The 22,573-nt window shown below is 43.8% G+C and overlaps 1 protein-coding gene across 1 annotated transcript in view; it reads right to left on the reverse strand.

Annotated features, from left to right (window-relative positions):
- The window catches only part of efnb1 (ephrin-B1), a 58,787-nt gene that overhangs the window by 23,039 nt on the left and 13,175 nt on the right, over positions 1 to 22,573 (reverse strand). Inside the window, exon 2 of the mRNA XM_080900275.1 lies at positions 10,498 to 10,775. Coding sequence (XP_080756401.1) covers positions 10,498 to 10,775 — 278 coding nt within the window. The remainder of the gene's footprint in view (positions 1 to 10,497; positions 10,776 to 22,573) is intronic.

A 22,573-nucleotide genomic window follows, 5' to 3' on the forward strand; every position in this document is an offset into this window, starting at 1 on the left:
GCAAGGCTCCAAAACCGCAATTCGGCTCCTCGAGCATTGAAGCCAGGCTTGCAACACAAGAAGCAGGGAAAGAAACACGCTTTTTCCTCCCTTTCCCCCCGTTAACCACCCAAAAAAAACCCAATCAGAAAAGCACAGCAGACCACAGAGAACATGCTGCTGATTACATCCTAATATGCACAAAGGCAAGCAATTGACACGCATATACAAACATGCACAAACACAAAACACACACACTGATTACATCCTCTCTTTCTCCTCTCTCCTGATCCTTGGTATCGTTTACACGGTAAAGACGGCGCTGATCGAGGACCAGTGTTTTTTTGGCACAGGCCAGCAAAAGAGCTCAGGAGCTTAACCTCTAGTCCGATGAGCGGAGAGAGACTGAGGCTCAGGATCCCCCACCCCCCCACCGCCCTACCACCTTGGTGCCCCCAAGCACAAATAAACAGCTACAACACAGACAGACACACACAAAAATGTCTAGCTTACTCGAAACAGTTTCCTGAAGAATCTGTCACTGTGCAAGAGGGATGGGAGAGGGTGGAGGGGTGATCTAAGGAGGAGAGAAAATAGGTGGAACAGCAAAGGCGGATGGAGAGGTAGATTAAGTTGCACGGAAGGGGGTTGGAGGGGGGGAGGAAAAGACGAACAGAAAAGAGACTGAGAGAAATTGGACCCATGGGTTTGGGGAGAAAAAAAAACATGTACGAAATCATCGAGTCGCTGCAAGAGGCGGCGCGAGCCTGAACTCAAAACGCAACACATATTCATTTGAAGACACGTTTCTTTTCAGCATCCATCCATCCAAACAACCAATCGTCGTGGCACCCGTGCACAAGCTCCCGACAGCGTGCACGCTTTTCACTCGTGGGACAGCTGACTGAGAATATCTCGTGCTGAGCTACAGCACAATGCATACAGCAGCTTCTATTAGGCAAGCAAATCTGTGGAGAGGGAGAGAGATGGAGGACGGATGTGTGCGAGCAGATTGTGTTTTTGTGCAAGCATCTATTTGCAATCTAGTGTGAGCTTATGAGTATATATATATATTTGAATTTGCTTATGTGGCTTTGTGCTTATTTATGCCTGTGTGTTGGGCGCGCATGCATGCACGCACACACAAACGCACACGCCTCTTGTGTGTTTGTCTGCTCCTGTTACTGTGTTTGTGTGCCTGCGGTCGTGCTGGAATGGAACACTGCCGCTGAGCTGAATTCACAGAAACGGGTTTGGTCCTGGCCTGCAGAGCAGTATTTAGACTCTGTATTTATGCGTCGGACAACCACAGCAATCTCTATCACCGCCTTGTGATTCATGTTTGTTTGCTTTGCTCTGTGTTGATTCGATTCCATCAAGAAGTTGCCCCCCTCCCCTTCTATCTCGTTCCCCTAAAACTCTTCCCACAGAAATGTTCACGCCATACCCGGTCAGAGTTTCATCAGCCACCCGTCATCGGAGCTGACCAAGCACGCAGTGGGTTTCCATAGCGAGGATGCGACATTAAAACTAACAGCCTCTATAATTATACATCCATATTTCTCCGATGAGTTTGTGTAAACAAGTCCGGGCTCCAGCTCGGGGGAGGCGGACTTCTTGGCAGGCCCTGGCTGAGGGTGCCACTGAATGGCTGTCGGAAAACAAAGCCATTTCAGAGTGTGCCTTGGAAAAGACAAACCGCTGTTCTAGGGATGGTGGAGAGGCAGAGCAAGCTCCATCTGACAGACACAGAGCTGTGATTTGAGCTCAGTTATTGGCCAGAGAAGAAAGACACTGAGAATATGTGTTGTTGGCAACGCAGAGGGCAAACAACCTCAGACAATCTCTGATGGAAAGGAAAATATGCATTTCCAGAGTGTTTTAGATTACGGGCCTTCATTGTTTTATCCCGTGTTTCTGCTTACGTGTTTTTTTTTTTAAAGCAATACGCCATTGTCCAGTATAATTTGCCTTATGGACATTGACGCTCGTCTTTCCATGTCCTACATTTACTTTTCCTAATCATCGCGGACTCCAAAAATGCAGCTAACCAGCAGTCTTAATATGCCTCTCCTTCTTTTTGCCTGAAGCTATTTTAGGGGTTGTAAAAACCACAGAGGTAGTTTCAGCATAGAGGATGAAATTAAAACAAGCCCAGGAAGCCACGTTTGACAACTGAAAATCGCTCCTGGAGAAATAGTAATTCGACAAATGAGTTTGTGCTAGATGAGAGGGTTGGAAAAAAAACTAAAACAAAACAAAAAAAATCAACAGTGTTGTTGCTTCTGAGTCAGCTCTGCGGTCTCTCGTGGCCTCTGTGCTGAGAGGAGATCTAAGATAGCGGTTAACAAAAACGACTTGAACAGACTTCCCACAGCACCTGCAAATGCACACACACACACTCACACATATAAAACTTTGAAACGTGAGAGCAGAGGACGGATGGTTTAAGGGGTGGAAACAAGGAATGACATCGCAGGAAAGAGCAGAGCGCGAGGCCTCGCATCCGCGCAGGATAAAAATATTCTAATAAGATAAGCGCGGAGCACAGCCGAGGAGGGATGAGTGTCTGCGTTTGGGGGATGCACGGAGAGGACTAATTGAGATGAATACATGAATATATCAGCTTCATCTAGAAGCAACGGGTTCAGTCGTAACCAATGGTTACCATTCAGTTGTACAGTCACATGAGCAGCCCCCCCCCCCTCCACTTACCAAATAGCCCCCCCCCCCCCCCCCCCCACAACCCTTCAATGCCCCCCCCCCCGCCTCCGACTCTAAACAAGCTCCTCTGTAATAAACGAAAGGCAATAACCAGCGACAATCATGCTGTGCCTGCTAACCCTCTCTGAATGAAATATCCAAAGGAGAGCTAGCAGAGGCGGCCCGGATAGATTTGCAAAGCAAGCAGAAAGTCATATATTACACTGGCACTCTAATAAACACTGGGCTATGTTCACTCACGGGGGGAGGGTGGTGGTGGTGGGGGTTAAATCTCCTTAGTCCAGGCCATGATGCTTCACCGGTGATAACCTGACCTGTTAGCGGGGTTTACTTTTGAAAATGGAATCCTTTAAAGCTTACTGATTAGCCGCTTTAACCTGTAATCAGTAACATCAATGACAGTTATTTAGTCAATCAACAACTATTACTCTCTACGATCAATACTCAATAACTTAAAACACACACTGAACTTAATCATGTATGATTACATTTAAGGGTTACTCGAGGCATCTTTTGTGTTTTGCTTGTTTTACAAATGCTATTTATAACTTTTGAATCAAAAGGATGTTAAAACTGCTTCATTAATATTGCTTTTAGAGTCTTTTATGCTTTTAAACTGTAACGTTTTACAAAACAGGACAGACAGAAATGTTTGCCAACATTCCAAATTATTATTTCAGTGCCTGTTTCTTCAATGTCCACAATCTGATAAATATGCAATGAAACAATACAGCTTTTGTTCTCTACTTATAATAAGTATGTAGGAGAGGCCATAATTGATGCAAAAGGAAAATCCTACACGGAGCCTCTTGCTTGTAATTAAAATATTTCAGTGTGATTTTTACAGAGGGAGGCTACCAGATGTTAACAGTTATCATTTCTTGACAAAAAAATCATTTAATTGCCAGTTAAGAAATGTGCGAGTTATTTGCATCTCTATAATCTGACAATCAAAATGCCTTTGTGTAGTTTAAATGCTCCGCTGACAACTGCAGCTGCCTTGTTTCTGAGTGCCTGTGATTTGATTATGGTAATTTTATGTTAACTCTAAAAGATGACATTTAACACTTTTTTTTAAAAAATCAGATTACTGTTATTGCGCTACATCATAATCGAGCCACTAGTGTCGATGTATATTTATTTGGCTGTGTACGTGCCTTTGCATTTGTATGCGTGTTTCCAGCTTCCTGAAGTTGTGAACCTTGCATTAGTGCATGCGAGGTATGATAGAGAGTTTATGTCCTTGCATGCAAATGTGGGGCAAGGGAGGATCTTGTGATCTTCTGCAGCCGAGCCCAGGGTTTCATTCTCAACCTCCAACAATTCCAAGACCAAAAAAAAAAATTCTTATATATGCGAATGTTATCCAGGGGGAAGATGACTGCTATAGGTGGTGGTTGGATGGAGGGGTATTATGTGTGGGCTGAAGCAAAAAAATAAATAGAGATACTTATGTAGAGGAGAGTCCACATCAAAAAGCATATTATGAGGCGTGAGCAAAAAAATCATCTCAGTGTGTCAAATGCAGTTTGTCAGATGTTCTCGGGCAGTGATTTTCAAATACTGGATAAGCACCCATCTTTAAGTGTTTTGGGAGATAAATACGGGTCTTTCGTGACTGACTTATTCTCAGATGACAACAACAGTCTCTTTCTGTTTCCAGAACAAACAATCAGAAGGTGTTCCGACAGATTTATGTGGAAAGTCAAAGAAATAAAATCAGCTACACTGTTTGCCGTGAGCAGACATAATGTTTTTGGGCTTTTTTTTTTCCTCCTTTTCGGTTGCTCCCCCCCCCCCTCTCCCCCTTCCTGCCTACTTTCTCTCTTTCAGTGGGGCATATCTTGTGGAGGTAAGACAATGTGTGCACCACTGCGGCAGCATTCTGGTGGGGAAGTCTGTGCGTGTCAGTGTCCATGATGGTACACTGTGATGGAGAGTGACAGCTGTCGGGAGGCATCAGGCGTACTCTGCCCCGCTACACGGGAAGAGGAGAAGTGCACCACGATAGGTTGCCTCCGTCTCCTGCCTCGTGGCCCTTTTTCACTTATATCTAGCAGAGCTTTACCGGCCCGGTTAACCACTGCAAACGTCTAACCAAGCAGTCACGCTACATTATCTCAATGAGGAGCGAATGGGAGAGAAAATGAAGGGACTATTTTTTTTTGGCCCCTGCTAGGTGACATATAAAGAGTGCCTGTGTATATATTTGTACAGGCGTGTATGCTTGTCCTCCCTCTCTCTCTTACCGCTCTGTTGCTCATTTTCCCCATTATATTTCCTTTTCCTTTAAAAGCCTCCTGTCTAAAATCACCTCTCCTGCCTCTAACCCCTAAACGCGCCGCAGTCATTTTGCTCACAAACAGCTCGTTCAAAATCCACGTGTTTAGACAACGCAATGAAATATAACCAGTTTGTCCGCTTTTACACCTGGATGGGGGGTGGGAATGTGTATGTGTGTGTACATAGCTGGCATGGAGGGAACTGAAGGTCTGGGATTAAGATCAGTGCAGGGTTATCATTACTGACCCCCCTGCTGTGTTTCCGTGACCCCTTGGCCATGAATTTTGACCTTTAAACCCACCACGACTCCTGTAAGAGCGGGGCTGGGATGAGTGGACGGGATCCCCTGTGGTGATCACCAGAGTCAACACACACACGCTCACCATTTGGTGCTTACTTTACCCCAAACCTTTTGTTGCTTATTCTGCCCCACGGAAAGAGACGAGGTAAAGGATGGGAGTGGGGGTGTGCGAATGATAAAGGGGCTAACAGAGCCACGGAGTCAGACTGGAGGTCGGGTGTGGACAAGAAAAAGACTGCCAGTAGATTGAGTGGAATGTCCACTCCCCTGTGCGTCTTCTTCTGATCTCAAACGGTGTCTTTCCCGTCTGACCGTTAATCAGAGCAGATAAGCCAGGTCATTATACACAGAGCAGATTTACACCGCTCTGCTGGCTGACCGGACCACATTCCCACAGAGTCACTGGGATAACCTACTCACATCTTCTAGGCAGGGATAAGCTTGCCTAAGGGGGCCTCAACACACACACACACACAAACACACACACACAGTGCACTGCTGCACAGGTAAAGCAGGCGGTGCGTTCAATGCAGGTGCTTATTCTCTCTTCTCTTGCTCCCTCAAGGAAATGCACACATAACACACACACACACACACACATATGCGCCAGCCACACATGGCCATTATCTAAATGATAGATGAAGTGTGTCATGGTGTATGCACAGGCTGCGGTGGAATAAATAAAACAAGCTTTTCCTGTTGCAAAGGACAACAACATTACCATAATACCAAGACAAATACTACATCCGATTACTGCTGACACGAAAACGTTACAGTATATGAGCCTAATAATGATCCACCATCAGGCTGGATTCTGCACGACCAGACTCCCCCGTGAAGGATTTACAACTGCTTCTGTGAGAAAACACTATGGAGAGAGTGTTAAGTGCTCCTAATGCTTACATAAAAAAACACACATCAGCAGGAATGCTGTTACGGAGCAGAGACACAAGAGAACGTTGCAGAAAAGCTCATTCGAGCTAAAGTAAAGCTGATGTTCGCTCAAACCGCAGTCGAGATGCACGGAGATGCATGTGCCATTAATAAAGTTCGCTCTAATATTTATGAAGACAATATGCGGAGAAGCTCTGCGAACAGCTGGTTAGCAAAACTTTGAGGAAGACGCCCAAAAATAACAATAAAAAATGCCCAAGGTGTTATCTGCAAGACATGTGGGCGTAATAAAGCTCAAAGAAATATTTCTAAAAGTCCACGAGATGCGTTGCAACAGCAGCCCACCCCTCTCTAAAAACGTCCCTTGATAACATCACAAGCTTCATGCTTCTCTGCATCCCCGTTTGTGAGGGGGAGTTCGCAAGTATCGATTAAACCGCTACACATGAAAAGAGAAACATATGTGCGATTTAATTTGTGTGTGTGGAGAGTGTGAAAAAAACAGAAGCCACTTGTGAGACTAAAATCTACACATCTGAACTTTTGAGATGTTTTATACCCAAAGTTACATTTTATACAGTTAAACCATGCAAGGAAGACTTATGTTCTTATTTGGGAAAAATGTAACATAAGGAGATTAATCGTGTTTTGTGAATATTTGGAAATATAAAAAAATTAATTATGTGTTGGATAAAACACTGTTATGTATCACGCCTCATTAGAGGAGACTGGTACTGGGTCCATGTTTTCCTGCAGTAATTTCTCATTGTGCCAGTCATCCTCTGGCATACGGCAGCTTGTTGCATGAGTTTAGACAGTGTGTTTCTAATGTCAGAGTCATCTCTAATAGTTTCAGAATAAATCACAGATGCAATGAAGACTTTGACTGACTGTTTTCTGAGACAAGATCAAGCAAAACTCGGCGTCTAATTTTAGAAATGTTTTAAAGTCAGACAACTTAAAAAAAAATAAATACTAACAGAAGATAAAATTAGAGCCTAAGTAAGCAAAACAAGGCCTTATTTTCCTTTATTAGCTCAGTATGTTATCATGTGCAGAATCCCATTAAAAAGACAAAAACAGCAAGTGTTTCATCTTTTTGCAGATTGAAATCATTAGCTCCTTCCACGATAAAGACGACATTTGATGACGTTCTGAAACCTCAGTGTATATCAGTAAACACGTGGTGGTGGTGCAACTTCTGATGCACATCTGTGCTGATTCCTGCTTATGACAGAAACAGCTCAGTTCAAATAAGAGCTTCAAGAGTTCCTCCTAGTCGACTTTCAGACTGCAGAGCATTAAAGAGTGGTTCTAAACAAACATAATATACAGTAAAAATGCATGTTGTCTTTCGACTTTCCCGAATAAAACAAATTAATGTTGTTTTTTTGATACGCTCATGCACGATCTGCCTCTGCAGCTCGGCTGGCTTATCAACAGTTAAAAGATGTCAGGTGAGATTTACTGTTACCACCAAGCCAAAACTAACAATGAATGTCTGCTGCAGTCTTATCAGAGTGCATTTAAGTGTGAATCATATGCTTTATGTTTTTTTAGATCGCACCAGTGATAGAACTCCTCCAACGTCAGCCAGAAACTAAGGCTGTTGAAGACATGATAATCCTTGTGTTGAAGGACGGCAAAAGGACAGTGAGTTAATAAGACATATACAAACCAACCGCCCCTACATGTTAAACTGTTTGCAATGAAGTAAAGTACCTGAGATAAAACCCCTGTTTTCATTTCTCTTTGAAGGCTTTGAGAGTTTAAACTGGAGTTGCCAAGCCTCTTCTCATGCTGGCAAGGCTAGAAACCAAAAGAGGATCTATAATAGTTGCTTTAAATTCGTAATGATTTTATCTTTTAAATGTGTCAAAACTGCACTTTATATCTGGTTTTTCAGGTGTGAGTTTTTCAGGTAAATACAAATAATAAATGAGGTTTCAAGGCCAGATGCTCCACAGTCCATTCTCTGAATTTTTAGCAAGCTATATTTGATGCACAACTACTAACAGCTTCAATTCTGATGACTCGAACCTAGGGACATCCTAAAATCCCAAAACATGGCATTCGATGTATTTAGAGAGAAGCAGGAGGAGGCGGCCGACCGGTATTGGTATCTTCCAGGATTATCAGGACAACTTCTCCTATTCCATCAGGTTTAAAATGGTCCTGTTCATTTTGAAATTGCACGTTTCAGCCCAAGATCCCAAAAGTCTGACTTGTTTCTAAATCACCCCCTGTCAACCTTTTTCCAGGGTTCGGAGTAACAGGATTGAGGTTTTCTACATTCTCCAGGAGAAAGACCTCAAACCCACCAAAGAACCAGACACTGCTGTGATTCTGGATTTTCCGGCTCCTCTGACCCCACCTGTTAAACCACTGGTCATTACTTCAGTGCTAAATTACTCAACCAGACACTTGGGTGAAGCAGATTTACACAGCCAAGTTTAGAGGTAGATGCGGTCCCATCAGTTTTTTCCCCCTGCTGAGCCTCAATCCTTAAAGGAAAATATAGTACGTAAAGGAGCAGTCCAACCACGAGAACTCCTTCCAGCTCTTACACCCATTGCTAACTCTGAGGTAATTACTACGGCATCAAATTACACGAGCAGGAATCTGTGTGAAAGGCAGCAACCGCCACCCAGTACAGTGACAGACCCAGTTCCTTTGACACCCTCTACTAAAAGTCCTTTACTCATAGACAGACAAGTGAGGTTACAAATTAAAAGATCTGTCCTAAAGCCAACCAGAGAGCAAGACTCTGCTATTGTTCCAGCGTGACTGCAAAAATAGTCACCTATAATAAGGAAGCAGTAATAATTTATTTTGACAGTGTCTAAAAAATATGTGTAGGGGAAAGTTTGCACAATCTACAATCTTTAATTTTTTAGTAAGTAAATTTAACACTACACAAGCATTATTACTAAACAAAATATGGTAAAAGTACACATTAGATGGAAGGGCAAAAAACTTTAATTCTACAAGTTTGTAATTTCTTAATAATTTTCCAGAATATTTCCCAAAAATAGCTTTACAGTTTTACTTTACTTTTGGCACTAATTACAGAGAAAATACACATTTCCGTAAAAGAAAAGCTACATTTAAGCCCAAACTGTTCACTATTTATTTATCTTTGCAAACTGAAGTCTCCATATATGTTCAGCTGCCTCTCTGTGACAAATTTGGCATTATCGCACGCCCATCTGTCTGAAACGTTTCGCTCTGGTGATGAAAAGGTACGCTCGAGTTAGTGGAAGCGATAAAATAAGAGTGCAACAAATGCACTGTATTTTTGCATTTCCATCACGTAGAAAAAAAAAGAAAAAATAGTACTTTTTTATTTTTATTTTTTAGGAAATGGAATGAAATATTACCTCATATTATTATAATATAATTGCATTCTAATTGTTTATGTTGTGTTAAATTAACCTTTATTTAACTTCAATCAGCAGCGGTTAAATATAATAATATGCACACAAATGCACGTATGTAAAGTACATATACACACATACATGTTATAAAAGACTGAGGTCCAACATAATAAACTTCAAAGCTAAACAAACTAAAAACAGTGTATTAAGTCACTGTCACAGTCATCTCAGACCAAACAAGGGCAGTAATGTTCAGGCTTAAAAAGATTTCCAAAAGATTTGAAGCCTTTTCTTCTGTATGAGCTCGAGGAAAAGCTAGAATAAATAAGTCAACAGCTTCCTGTGCTTTTTTAAGACAGCTGGCGGTCAGTAAAACAGAAACAGACAAGTGTTTATTTTATTACTGACGTTTTAGCAAAAAAGCAATATTTAAACCTAAAACGCTGCATCTAGTGGGAACTGCAATATAGCTGTGTTGTTCTCTGTAAAACAGCAGTTTGAAAGAATAAAGTAGAATCAGGCTGAAAACTTTAAGTGAAATATCGAAACAGTGCCCGAGCGCAGAACTAAATAGCAGCAGTAAATCTACTCGGTGACTTTAGACGACTGCAGAAAATTCTATTTTTCCCACCACAAAAATGTAAAAAATAAAAAACCCAACATTCAGCAGTCAGTCAAGGTTGCCACTTTAAGGTCCCGTAATGATATGGAACATTTCCATCCTAAACACCTAATACCGCTCTGCTCTCTAGCTGCTGCTGTGGTGCTGCTGCAGCGGCCATTAAAATGCAGTTTTCCTAGGAAACTCCCAGGTGTGACTGTGTGTAACTGAGTGTGAAGCAGAGATTATTACTCAGATCGTTCAGTCGGGCCTCTGCGGTTAAATGAAGGTTAAAAAGCTAAATATCAACAATAAATCATCTTTCACGACAAACTTACAGGTGATGTAGTAGTTGACGTTCCTCTTGAACTCCAAGCCCATGTAGTTGGGGCTGAACTCCTGGAATTTGATGGTGAACTTGATGTCCTTCTCGGGTTTGTTACAGTTGACCAGGACGTTAGGATCGAGGACTGTACTGCAGCTCTCCGCCTGCTCCCTCTTCACCAGATACAACTTGTAGTATTCGTAGTCTGTCCCTTGGTCCGCTTTGGGACAGATGATATCCAGCTTGTCCCCGATGTCGGGGTAAATCACCAGGCCTTTTCCAGCCACAAACCTGAGAGTGGGGAGGGGGGGAGAAAAAGAAAAGAAATTGTTACAAACACATAAAAAACTAAGTCTGGAAAAGCAGCCGCATAATTCAGCAACAGTTTATACAGCCTTAATACTTTGAGCTGTCGGAGTTATGGGTTTAGATTTGTCTGGCATGGCCTTTTAGGCAGAGTGCAGTTAATTTAGCCCCGCAAAAACACTACATGTAGCAGCTTGACATTGTTCAGCATTAGTGTGTTTCACACAAATCCCCTTAAGTTCCTTCTCATACTTGGATATGAATCAAAGCATACCAAAAGTTTGCGAGAAGGGAAACAAGATGGCCTGACACAAAATGGCCGCCACAGAAATGGCCGTACGGGTCGGATTACATCACATTTTTGAAAAAAAGCTTCTTCATGATTTCAGATTTTTTGAGTTTTGGATAATACCAGCCTGTCGGCGTGGTATTCACATGGCATCTACTTCAGTAGCCTGCATCTCTGGAGGAAAACATTGTACCAGGGGTCTGCTGGGAGCTTACAGCTTCCCGGTTCATCTTCCCCTCTGCCGTGATCATCTACTGAAGGATTAAGATAATCCATCTGGCCTTACTGTACCTCTCCACCTCGCTCTCTGCTGCCAACTCAATCAGATCAGCTCTTGTTCTCCTTTATTCACTAAAGGTGGGGAACAGGAGGAGACCCAGTGTGTGTTTGTCTGTAAGTGTATGTGAAGAGAGGAGGCGGAGGGGACACGCCAAGTACTAAGCAGTATGTTTGGGCAGTGGTGTGTATGTTCATGCACGCCTGCCTGTGTGTGTGTGTATGTGCGGTCAGCAAAATGGGCTGAGGTTGCAGTCTGATGTGGGGTGGGGGCTGGACGGGCTGAATCATTGTTCTGGACTTGTTTGAGGCTTAAAATGTCAACATGGTTCAACTCTGCTGTCCCAGTTAGCCAAGCATTAACCCAGACAGCCGGACTGACCACGGGTGTGTTTATGTACGTGTACGTGTCTGTGTGTGTGCGTGCGTGTGTCATGGGCGCAGACAGCGAGCACAGCAGCAGGGCTATCTGCTAGATCTGCCCATGCCAGCGGATTTAAGCAGGATTTAGCAACGCGCGATGCATTTGTTGTTTTTTCTGATCCCTTGTGTTTTAACAAGACATCAGGGGTTGGGCCCCTCTCTGTCCCCCCCTCTCTCTCACAGTCTCTTCCCTCTTTTTTTTTTACCCTTCACAGTGTAATCTCACCTTATCTACAGCCCCTCATTTCATCGTCACACACATCATTTCACCAGTAAATAACTGACTCCTCAGACAGCCCCGGATGAAAGTAGAGAACTGATGCCTGATAGTGTAAGTGCGCGAGTGTGGTCGAGCTTATTGGGGGGAGGCAGCGGCAACGGCGGTGGTGCTGCGTGATCACCAATCTTCTTCCTCTGATGATGTTAAACGCTGGCAAACACCCACCCATTGTAAGAAATGATCTTTTAAAAAGTCTTCAATCTTCAGAAGAACCCCCCCCCCCCATGAAAATTAACATGATTGGATTAACATTCATGGCCATTCATCTCAGACAGGGTCATTACCAAACATATGAGTTCATTCACAAAAGAGATATGAGATATAAGATAAGAGACATGCAAAGTGGTCGAAATCCTCTCTGTCAGCCCGGCTGAATATGATGTCATGAAAGCATGTGTGGGATGGTGGGTATGTGGGGGGGGGGGTCTTATACAACGCTTGGAAGAGGGTGAGACGTTATTTGGCCGCCATTGTCTGAGGCTCATTGGGGTGGAGGTTGAGGGGAGGGGTTGTGCAAATTCAAGGGCCGATAAGAGAGAGGGAACTCGGGGTATCCTTTTGTCCTACGTCTCCCGACAATCTGCCCATTTTCAGCAGCAACAATTTGCATGCGCTTGTGTGCTCGTGCACTTGTGTGTATGCGTGCATCCATATGTTTTCATGCATGTGCGTGTGTGTGTGCGCTGTGCCCAGTTACACGTGCGTACGTCTATGAAGACACAGACACAATCAGTCTCTAATTGGATCTACAAGATGCATCAGTGAGGCATAAACAAGTTTCCATGGCAACATTAGGCTTTGTTACTGACCACCCCTCCCCTCCCCACCTTCTTGCTATTCCTCCATCTACCCCCCCAGCCCCCTCTATTTCTACTCCACAATCTCATTCCCCATTGCTTTATCCTTCCCTCTCATTCACCTCCTCAACATTTCCCTCATTCCAATTTTCCCTCATCACCACCACCACCCCTTTCTCCATCCTCCCCCTCGCTTCTCTCTCCACACACACACACACACACACACACACACACACACACACACACACACACACACGCACACACACACACACACACACACCTACAGAAAAACAAGCATGAAACCACAGAGCAGGGGGGGAAAGGAGAAAGAGGAGGCAAACATCATGATTACACTGCTGTTTGTTTCACTCAACAAGTAGCTTGCAGTTTCTGTTTTCTTTGTAGGTAAATTGTTGGCAATTTTGGGGTTTTTTTGATCAAATGTTCTGATTCAAACATTTAAAAGTCTGGCTAGCAACTAAAACGAGTAGCCTCACACTGGACTCCTCGCTTTTACAGGCCATTTATTCCGTTATCAAAGCGAGCCGCAACCATTTAGATGAATAATTAAGATTTCCAAAAAATCTTAATATCTTAATATCCCTGAAGGATTTCATCGCGAGCCGGCCCCTGTCATTGATTCAATTTTCCGAGCAGGCCTCCTAGTTGGCAGTTAGATAGCTATCCTAAGTGAATTCTCCGCTTCTGTTTCCCAGCCTTTGTTAACTGTCTGCTATAATGAGGCTCTGGCTGCTGTGGAGGTCTGGAAGCGCCATCGCAGATGGGAAAGAAGCAACATAAAAGAAATAGGGCAGCAATTAGTGTTTAGCCCAGTTTAAAAGCCCTCCACTTGGCAAGCTGCGGCCCAGCTCCAGTCCAGGATGTGAAACTAAACTGGTGGGCTGGGACTTTGTCTCCTGTTTGTCTCTCTGTTGGCTTAATCAGCACCACTCCGGTGCTACACACAGCCACGCAATGAAGAGGAGGAGACAAGTGACTGAAGATTATTGTACTTTTGAGGAGGTCGAAAAGGGAAAAAAGGGGGTTGGCGGTGGGGTGGGGGTGAATTGCATCTTTCATTCATGTTGTCTGGAGACTTTTTAAGACCTGTTGATGAAAGAAGGTTGAGCGCACAGAGGAAGAGCTGTGCAGATACAAATAATGTTTCTGGGAAATGACCCTGAACGTGAGAGAGCCTTTATTCCCCTCATGTCAAACGAGGTGGATCTGCCCGAACCAAGCAAAATAAAGAGAATCATTTTCAAAACAACCAAATGAGGTTGGTTTTGTTTCATCTGGATGGCTCCACAGCATGCTGAATCCTGTAAAGAGCTTATGCAAACATACCTACGCTGTGGTGGAGAGGGAACAGAAAACAACGAAGCAAAAAGAGAGGAGAACCCCCCACCCTCCCACCCTTTTCTTTTTACATTCCACTGGTGAATATGAGCACATGATCTCAAATATGCTACACCCCCCACCCACCTTCCCATATGCGCACACACACACACACACACGGATGTGAGAGCACACAAAAGCACTGTGGGGTGCATCCTAGGCCTTCCCAGCCACCCCTATTCAAGCACCCTGCCCTCACCGACTTTCATATAAAACGCCGCCTACACTAAGGCCCACTCAAAACCCCTTACAGAGCCTCAATCTCCCCCCACCACCGCCATGTTCCCATGTTCTCCACCCCCGTCCAGTCAGCCCAAGCCTCTGCCCCGAGCGTTGCGCTGGCAGGCAGCCTTGGCCGCTGAATGAATGGACCCGAGGCACAGGAACTGAGAGAGAAATGGGCAGAGACGGCTCATATCAACAGAATGGTGTCAAATTGATTTGTTCCTCCTGAGCAGCAGCTCGAACATGCCATACATATCAATTAAAATCAATTACATTTCTGCGACGTATACACAGTTAATTCCTCCGTGCCAGGCCCCAGATGCAGGCACCGGCTCTTCTCTTAATGTCTCGATTTTGCAGCTGGGCGCATAATTACTCTCTCGTTCTCTTCAGCCTTTACAATACATAAAATCATGTAAAATAACAAACATATGCACGCTCTCCACAAACGACAACAGGTATTCAATTCCCCCTGATATCAGCGTGGTAATTATCACACCAGGAGATCTGTTCCCTCACCAATTACTTCTTCTCTCTCTGCATTATCCACACAATCAGCATGGCCGCCCCCACCCCCCACCTATTATTAGAGATTACACTTTCCATACGGCGTGAGACATTTCCTAACATTTCAATCAATACTCCATAAGTTTGCCGCTCAAACATACTAGAGTCTCCCTGCAGTAAAGCACCCGTGTGACACAGTTATGCTTAAGTCTGCAAAGAACACAAAGCCGTGTTATGCAAAGAGCATTGTGGTTGAGCGCTTGTGTAAGATAGTGTGCGGCGGCAGGGATTTACAACAGATTCATTCACTCGAGGCAGTCTATGTTTTGTGTAATCACAGGGTACAAATGCGTCCTGTTCTCATTCAAGTCAATCAATATTAAATAATTGCCTGCTACCAGGGACTGCTTTGGCCTTTCATTTCCCTCTAGGTGCAGCCAACTGCTTGCTCGGCCTCGCAATGAAAACATTCAAATAGCAGGTTCTGAAATGGCTTCGCTCTTAATGTGGCGGCACGCCGCATGGTCGTTTCAGGCCAAAGAGAGTTTTGCCACTAATTCACGTGAACGACGACAGAACCAGACCCCAAACCGGTCCGAAGCTTCGAGAAGGTGAGCTGGTCGCAGGGTTGCGCTTGTAGCCCGCAGCCCGACCCCGATCGGTTGTATACATAGCTGGCTTCTGTCAGGCTGTCGCGGGGGCAGATGTTCTTAGGGAGGCCTGACTATAAACACACGCGCATAAACACACGCCCCGCAGTGTACACACACAGATTTCCTCACATGTCAAGCACAGTAAACAAGTCGCCTCCAATGCTCACCCAGGCCCCACACACACACATAAAGACACATGAGCAAACACAAGCATCCTGAAATTAAGAAAAACAAGGTCCATCTGGCCCCAGAACTGTTTAGTAAAGCAGGAAGGATTTGACCCTTATTATAGAAAAAGAACAACAAACTAGCCAGAGGGTAGCGATATTGGATAAACTATAAACTCCGGTCCAAGCTGCACTGTAGGCCAGACTTGGCAACAGTGACTTGCTGAAAAGTAGAAAGCTTGGTATTTTCCCTCCGGGCTGTCCCCATTAGAGGGACATAAATGACGATGTCAGAGGCAAAAAAAAAAGACAGACAGAATATCCTGAATTCCACCCTGCAGAGAACTGCTTTTGTATGTGTGAACACAGGCTTCCTTTTTCTCTCTCTTTCTCACAGAAACACACAAACACGACACTAGCTTTAGTTAGCTCAGTCAACAGGCTGGCATGCAGAGCAGATCAGATCCCATCCAGCGTGGCTCATAACAGTGGCAAACGGATGAGCTCCAACGCAAGCGCACACACCCCTCGTGTTCAAAAACGAGCCCCGTATGCTTGCCCTCTATCACTGTCACATGAAGGGCTAGCATAACACCATCAGCGGCTGTAATGAGCTAACAAGATGATGCCCAGATGGCCTTGCCACAAGTAGGACAGAAGTGGACGTTGTTTCCAGACGAACAAGCTGAAGAGCACTGTTGAGCGAGAGGAGTGTCAGAATTCATTAGGGAGGAGAAAGAGCATAATCTGTTTCTTCTTATGGCCTCTGTGGTTTCTGTCGGAGCTGAGCCCATCCCTCCCTAAGAGCAGGGGAGTTAAGCGAGCATGGGTGTATGCGGCGTGATTGAACGGCATCCACGGTATCGCTGACAGCAAGAGAAGGCCCAGACTGTTGCTCTCTGGGCCTCCACTTATTCATTCTTCAGCTCGGGGATTGAGCTCTTCCAGCTGGAGGGCTGAAGAGAAGAGAAGAGAAGAGAAGAGAAGAGAAGAGAAGAGAAGAGAAGAGAAGAGAAGAGAAGAGAAGAGAAGAGATTTGGCTCGGCTTGAGAGACATTGGGTCAGTTTCAGCCTGAGTTTAGCCCTCATTCTGAGGTTGCTCTGTGACCCAAACACACACAAGGCTCTTTCCTCTCCCCTAGCCCCTTTCCTGGCCACAACACAACACACACAGACACACACACACACACACACACACACAGCCAGCTGCCTCCCATCACTGAGGAGCAGCCACAGATGGGCTCTGCATGCTCCGTAAAGATCTCTCCACAGGCCCAGTCTACAGTCACAGCCAAACCCGCCTGGCCCAAACTCACTGTATATGTGCTTGTGTGGCTGTGTGCAGATTATACATGTGTCCGTGCAGGCCTGAGTGGGTGACGGTGAGCAGGCCTGTGTGCCAGACGCCCCGATTGAGCCAAAGTTTGCGATGAATGTGCGTGTAAATGAGGTGTGGGCTGCTGGACGATCACAGAGAGAAGGATCCCCGAGGACGAGCTGCCGCAGGGCAGAGAGTCGAGAGCTGGACCGGGATGCGAGGCTACAATCAGTGCCGAGCAGACCGAAAAGGGGGAGAAATCAGGAGAACCTCCCAGACGAACAATAGCATCCCTCACCCTCACCACGACTGGGTTTCACTCCCACTTAAGGGAGCACAGGAAGAAACCAGGGGAAAGAAAAAAAAACATAACCATTATCAAACCCACACAGCTTGCAAACATGCTACCAGAGGCCTTTTTGTGCTTGGTATCTCTAACCCCATCAATAAGCCCTTAGAAAACATTTTCATTAAAAAAAAAAATTGCTGCTCAGTCACATGCACTAATAAACACATCCAACACACACACACACACACACACACACTAAAACGTTAAAAAGTTATTTAATTTCTGTTCAGCTCAGATACAGCCAGTCATGGTTAAATTCAATTGCTAACAATTGCCCTCCTATCTCAGCATGGTTAAAATTACTTGAGGGATCTCAGTTTTAGACTGAATAATGAAGCAAGTAAAAAAGCTTATTGAGGATGAGGGTCTGGATACGGTTTGTTGCTAATTTTCCAAACTTGTGCTTCTAATAAAAGTGGCTCTTAGAAACACCGTGATGAAGTGCAGCTGCCCGGTTTAGAAATATTCTGGCACCCACACATCTGGGAATCAAATCAAATCACCAAAACACACTGGACACCCATTACTAATGTGGTTTTTCCTCTGAGTGATAGCTTGACATTTTGAGAATTTTGTTTATTTGCTTCCCAAAAGGCTAGCTTAACCTAGCATAAAGTTCTAAACGTCATAAGAGAACATGTCACTTTAATACTTCAGTTTATAAACATGAGATATGATCATTTCTAAGACCTTAAGGTGCATTTAGGTTACCCTGCTCTGTCCTATGTGACAAAAGTAAGTAATTTCTCTGTTTAAAGTAAGCTACATTGATACTTGCTTGTTTTCCAAAAGGCTAGCTTAACCTAGCATAAAGTTATTAGTACAATAAGAAAACATTTTGGTTTTACTCTCCAGTTTGTGTCATATAAAAATGGAATATTTTAGTTTTTAAGACCTAAAGGTCCATTTAAGTTAATTTGTGACATAGGGCAGAATAGCTAATTCTCTTGATTTCTATTCTTTTTCTTTAAACACTTTAACGCTTGCTTCTAAAAATGGTTAGCTCAACCTAGCATAAAGCTTTTGAATACCAAAAAATAACATGACATTTTCACTTCAGTTTGTGTCATATAAAATGAGATATATTGTGATAATTTGCTTATGCTTGCTTGCTAGCTTCATAAATAGCATAGTCTTTATCATAATTCTTAGCAAGAAAGAGCAGGTGATTATATATTCCAAAAGGTCAAACAGTTCCTAAATGAATCTGCCATAATGTGATAATATATTAAGACTTGTGCTCTTTCTTCTGAAGGATTACTTGACTTTTTCAAAATTTTGTTTATTTGCTTCCCAAAAGGTTAGCTTAACATAGCATCAAGTTGTGAATGTGAAAAGACATGATATCATTTTAAAACTGTATTTAGTGTTCTATATAAAAATGAGACCTGATCATTTGTAAGAATTACAGGTATATTTTAATTAATTTTTTCACATAGGACAAAGCCGGACAAACCATTTTTCTCAATTTCCAGTCTTATGCTAACTTAACCCATATGGAAAAGATATATATAAATCTTATAAAGTTTGTATCTGTCTTGTGTGAAACTTGTATGAAAAGCATAAAAGAGTGAGAACAGATATAAGATCCTTAGAAAAATTATATAAATGAAACTTGTATGTTTTGGATACTTCCTAAAATAGTATACAAAAGTAATGAGAAAGTGGCCTTATATGATTCACTATATGAAGCAAGCCAAATCTGATGCAAGTCTTTTATAACTTTTTCCTATTTCTTTCCCATATGGGAAACAAGCCTGATGTTCACTTTGATGCTTGCTTAATTAATGTAAAAAATAATTATATATTCCAAAAGGTCAAATAGTTCTTAAATTAATCTGCCCTAATGTAATAACATATTAAGACTTCCAGAGTTGGGGTCTTATAGAAAGATTTGAGTTTGCCTCTATAGAATACAGAAATGAACCGCATGCAGGTTGAATTTTACAGCAGCTCTTTACGATCAAAGGGGAGCTACATCTATATTTTATAAGCCTGTATGTTGTTAACAGGTGTTAATATGACACAGCTACAGAAAATCTGGAATACTGGAAAGACACCAAAGCCTTCCTGGAAGAACAAAGGGAAGACATGGTGCACAGAAAGCGAATCAATCAATCTCTGCCAGAACACGTCTGGCTTTGACAGCGCAGCTCTGAACCCAGAAGTAAAAGATAGCACGCAGCAAAGTTCAAAATACTTCCATTGTTCATCTGTCAGTGTGAAAGACAATTGCACGGGAGAGGGAGGAAAAATACTAACACAATATTTATCTTGTGTCCCCTTCCATCCTGACTTACTCTTTTTTTAATGTATTCCTGCTATTGTGAGGAGTGCTGGGAGATGGATGGGTAGAGGAGTCCGGTAGGTGATATGTGTCTGCTACAAGCACTGTGCAGTCACTCACACATTTCCCCCTCCGTCTCCAATCTCGAGGAACGGCAATAATTCAGTCACCAACAAACAGCACCGGGGGTTTTTTTCTTCTTCTTCTTCTTTTTCTTTGTGGCATTTCAATTGTCGGTGGTTGGTGGTTTTTCTTCTGCATTGTTCTTGAAACTGCTTCCCTGGGAAACTGGGAAAGTCAAACAGCTGATGAGATGTCACCTCATGAACTCCCTCCTTAGTTTCACACACTCACAAACAACCACGTCGGCGATCTGACACACACTCACCCGGTCTCTCTTTTCTCCTTCCACAAACACGCACACACAATTCTAAGGATCTCTCATCAACCGCGTGTCAAGCTCAATGACACACATCTCTGTCTAAACAGGCCATGAGCTGCTGCCTCTCACAGGCACTGGCTGTTGCCTTTCAAGGCCGGTGACTCTTGATCATATCAAATTGGACATGCGAGTCTTATGAAGGCTGCCGGTCTTCGCTCTTTGTTCGCGAGTTACGATAAAAGTCTCCCAGTGAACGTCTCGGGGTTTATCTTAGAGTGTGGACACATTCCTGAAAACCTTGTTTTCCATTTTGCCTCCAGCAGCGATCACTAAAAAAGTATGTGTGTGGTGCAATAAAACTTAAATTTAACAGTCATTTCCCCATAGCAATACCTGCTCACTGTGCATGCCCGTACCTGGGCTTTGCACATGCCTGTTGCGACTGGCGTTATATGAGAAGCACGTATGACCCGAGGAATCATCCGGTTGTTTGAACAGGGTTGTGAACACACACATTCTCACATGTGCATATATACTTACACATTCTTTAAAAGCCAACAGTAGCGAAACAAGAGAAGATAGGCCTCTCTGTATGCAGCTGACAGAGTGAATTACACAGAGAGCTAAAAACCACCGCTTCCCGTCTCACCCAACAGCACTGGATGGCTTTCAGATGGATTTCTCCGAATCTTGTACAAACAGTGAGTCAATATCGGGGTAATGGCCTATCGTTGAGGAAGAACAATTCACAAGTGATTTGCGGAGAAAATGTGTGTTTAGGGCACTTTGGACCGCACTCTGTCACCCAGCCGTAACTAGGGCGCTCTGCCAACAGGCTCCATTTGCAGGGCTTGACAAGAGTACTGCATGCAGGTATTTGAGTATTCTACCCGACCCCTTAATATGTGCAGCCATTCCTCATCAGAGGCAGGCATCGGAAAAAGAAAAAATAATAATAATAAGAGAGAGAGAATTCCCACTGATGAATAGCTGATAATTCTGTTTCTGACGATTCAGGAAGCCATGAAATCAATGACAAATTTGCATTATGAGCAAACGTACACGACGTTTTAATCCTTCCGCACTTTGCCTCTGATGTTTATGCCTGTCGCGGGCGCTTTCATTATCATAGAGCGTGTTTAATATTTCTCAGCTGCGTGAGAGGGACCGCCACACTACAGATGATTGAGTGTGCTGGATTTAGTGTCGTTCTCCTTCCCTTTCTCCAGCTGTGACCATGTACTTCAGGACATATACACACACACAGACACGACAGAGTCAACCGAGAGAGAGGGCACCAGAGAGAAGGGGGGGAAAAAAAAAAAGAGGGGAGGCGGGGAGGAGGGAGCAAATCTGAGGACGTGGTGCCAACCAGAGAGGCCCACCGTGCCTCAGTCCCATCTCTCCAGCTGAGGGCTTTGATTCGCCTGATTGTCTCCAATATTGAGACACACAATAAACACAACACTTGGCGGCCATTTGCAATTCTAATCAGCTCCTCTCAACTGGCCAGGACAACTCGGCTAGAGCCCTCTGAGATATCACTCATCTGACTGCAAAATAATGACACAATCATCGCCATGGCTACGCTCCTACTACATCCCATGAGCGGCAGCACAGAGAGGATATTAATACACAGGAGCACTTGGAGAACCAAACGAATTAGCAAAGAGATTAGCCAGATACCGGGTTAATGAATGTGCCACGCAAGGAAACGTGCTCACACCCACCTCCTCTTTAAAAAAATGAGGAGCAGCAAGCGGACAAGCTAGCAGGTCTACACCTGTTTCCGCAAGTGCATGCCGCAACAGGTTTGCTAAATAAACTATCTTCTTTCAACGCGAAATTCCGACTATGTAAACTTAAGCTGATTGTTTCTGGATAAGGCAGCGAGTTGTTAACTTTGACAGCACTATCTGTTTTTCAAATGCTCTGCAGAGTGCAGAAAAAGCAGCATGCGAGCTCCGATGCGATCATTATCGAGTGAAACCTGAGCCTATATGTTGACACGGTGAAATACTGTGTTTCCTGGTGTTAAGAAGTTAACGTAATTTAGGACGTTTACGATAAGATAAGAGCGAGGGGGGAACGAGGGGTTTATCCTCAACAAACTGTCCCAAAAATCCTACATCTGTGAATTCTAAAAAGCCCATCTGTTGGCTTTTCTCCCCCGTGCCGTTTGCACCGACTTGACAACATGACGGTAATAGATGCTTTGCAGATAAATGAAAGCAAAGTGACATGCAATCATCCAGCGTTTTAGTAGCCTTGATGTATTTGCTTTAACACGCAGGCGGAAGATGAGAAACTGAAATTTATTTCAGAAAATAACAGGCAGGTCTTATGAAACTGGTTATTAGACTTGCAAATCATTCCGATGATTCATAACCGGGACCATGCTCGTATGACCTCGTTTTTGTTTTTTATGTTTG

This window comes from Rhamphochromis sp. 'chilingali', assembly GCF_963969265.1.
Source record: "Rhamphochromis sp. 'chilingali' genome assembly, chromosome: 13".
Lineage (NCBI taxonomy): Eukaryota > Metazoa > Chordata > Actinopteri > Cichliformes > Cichlidae > Rhamphochromis > Rhamphochromis sp. 'chilingali'.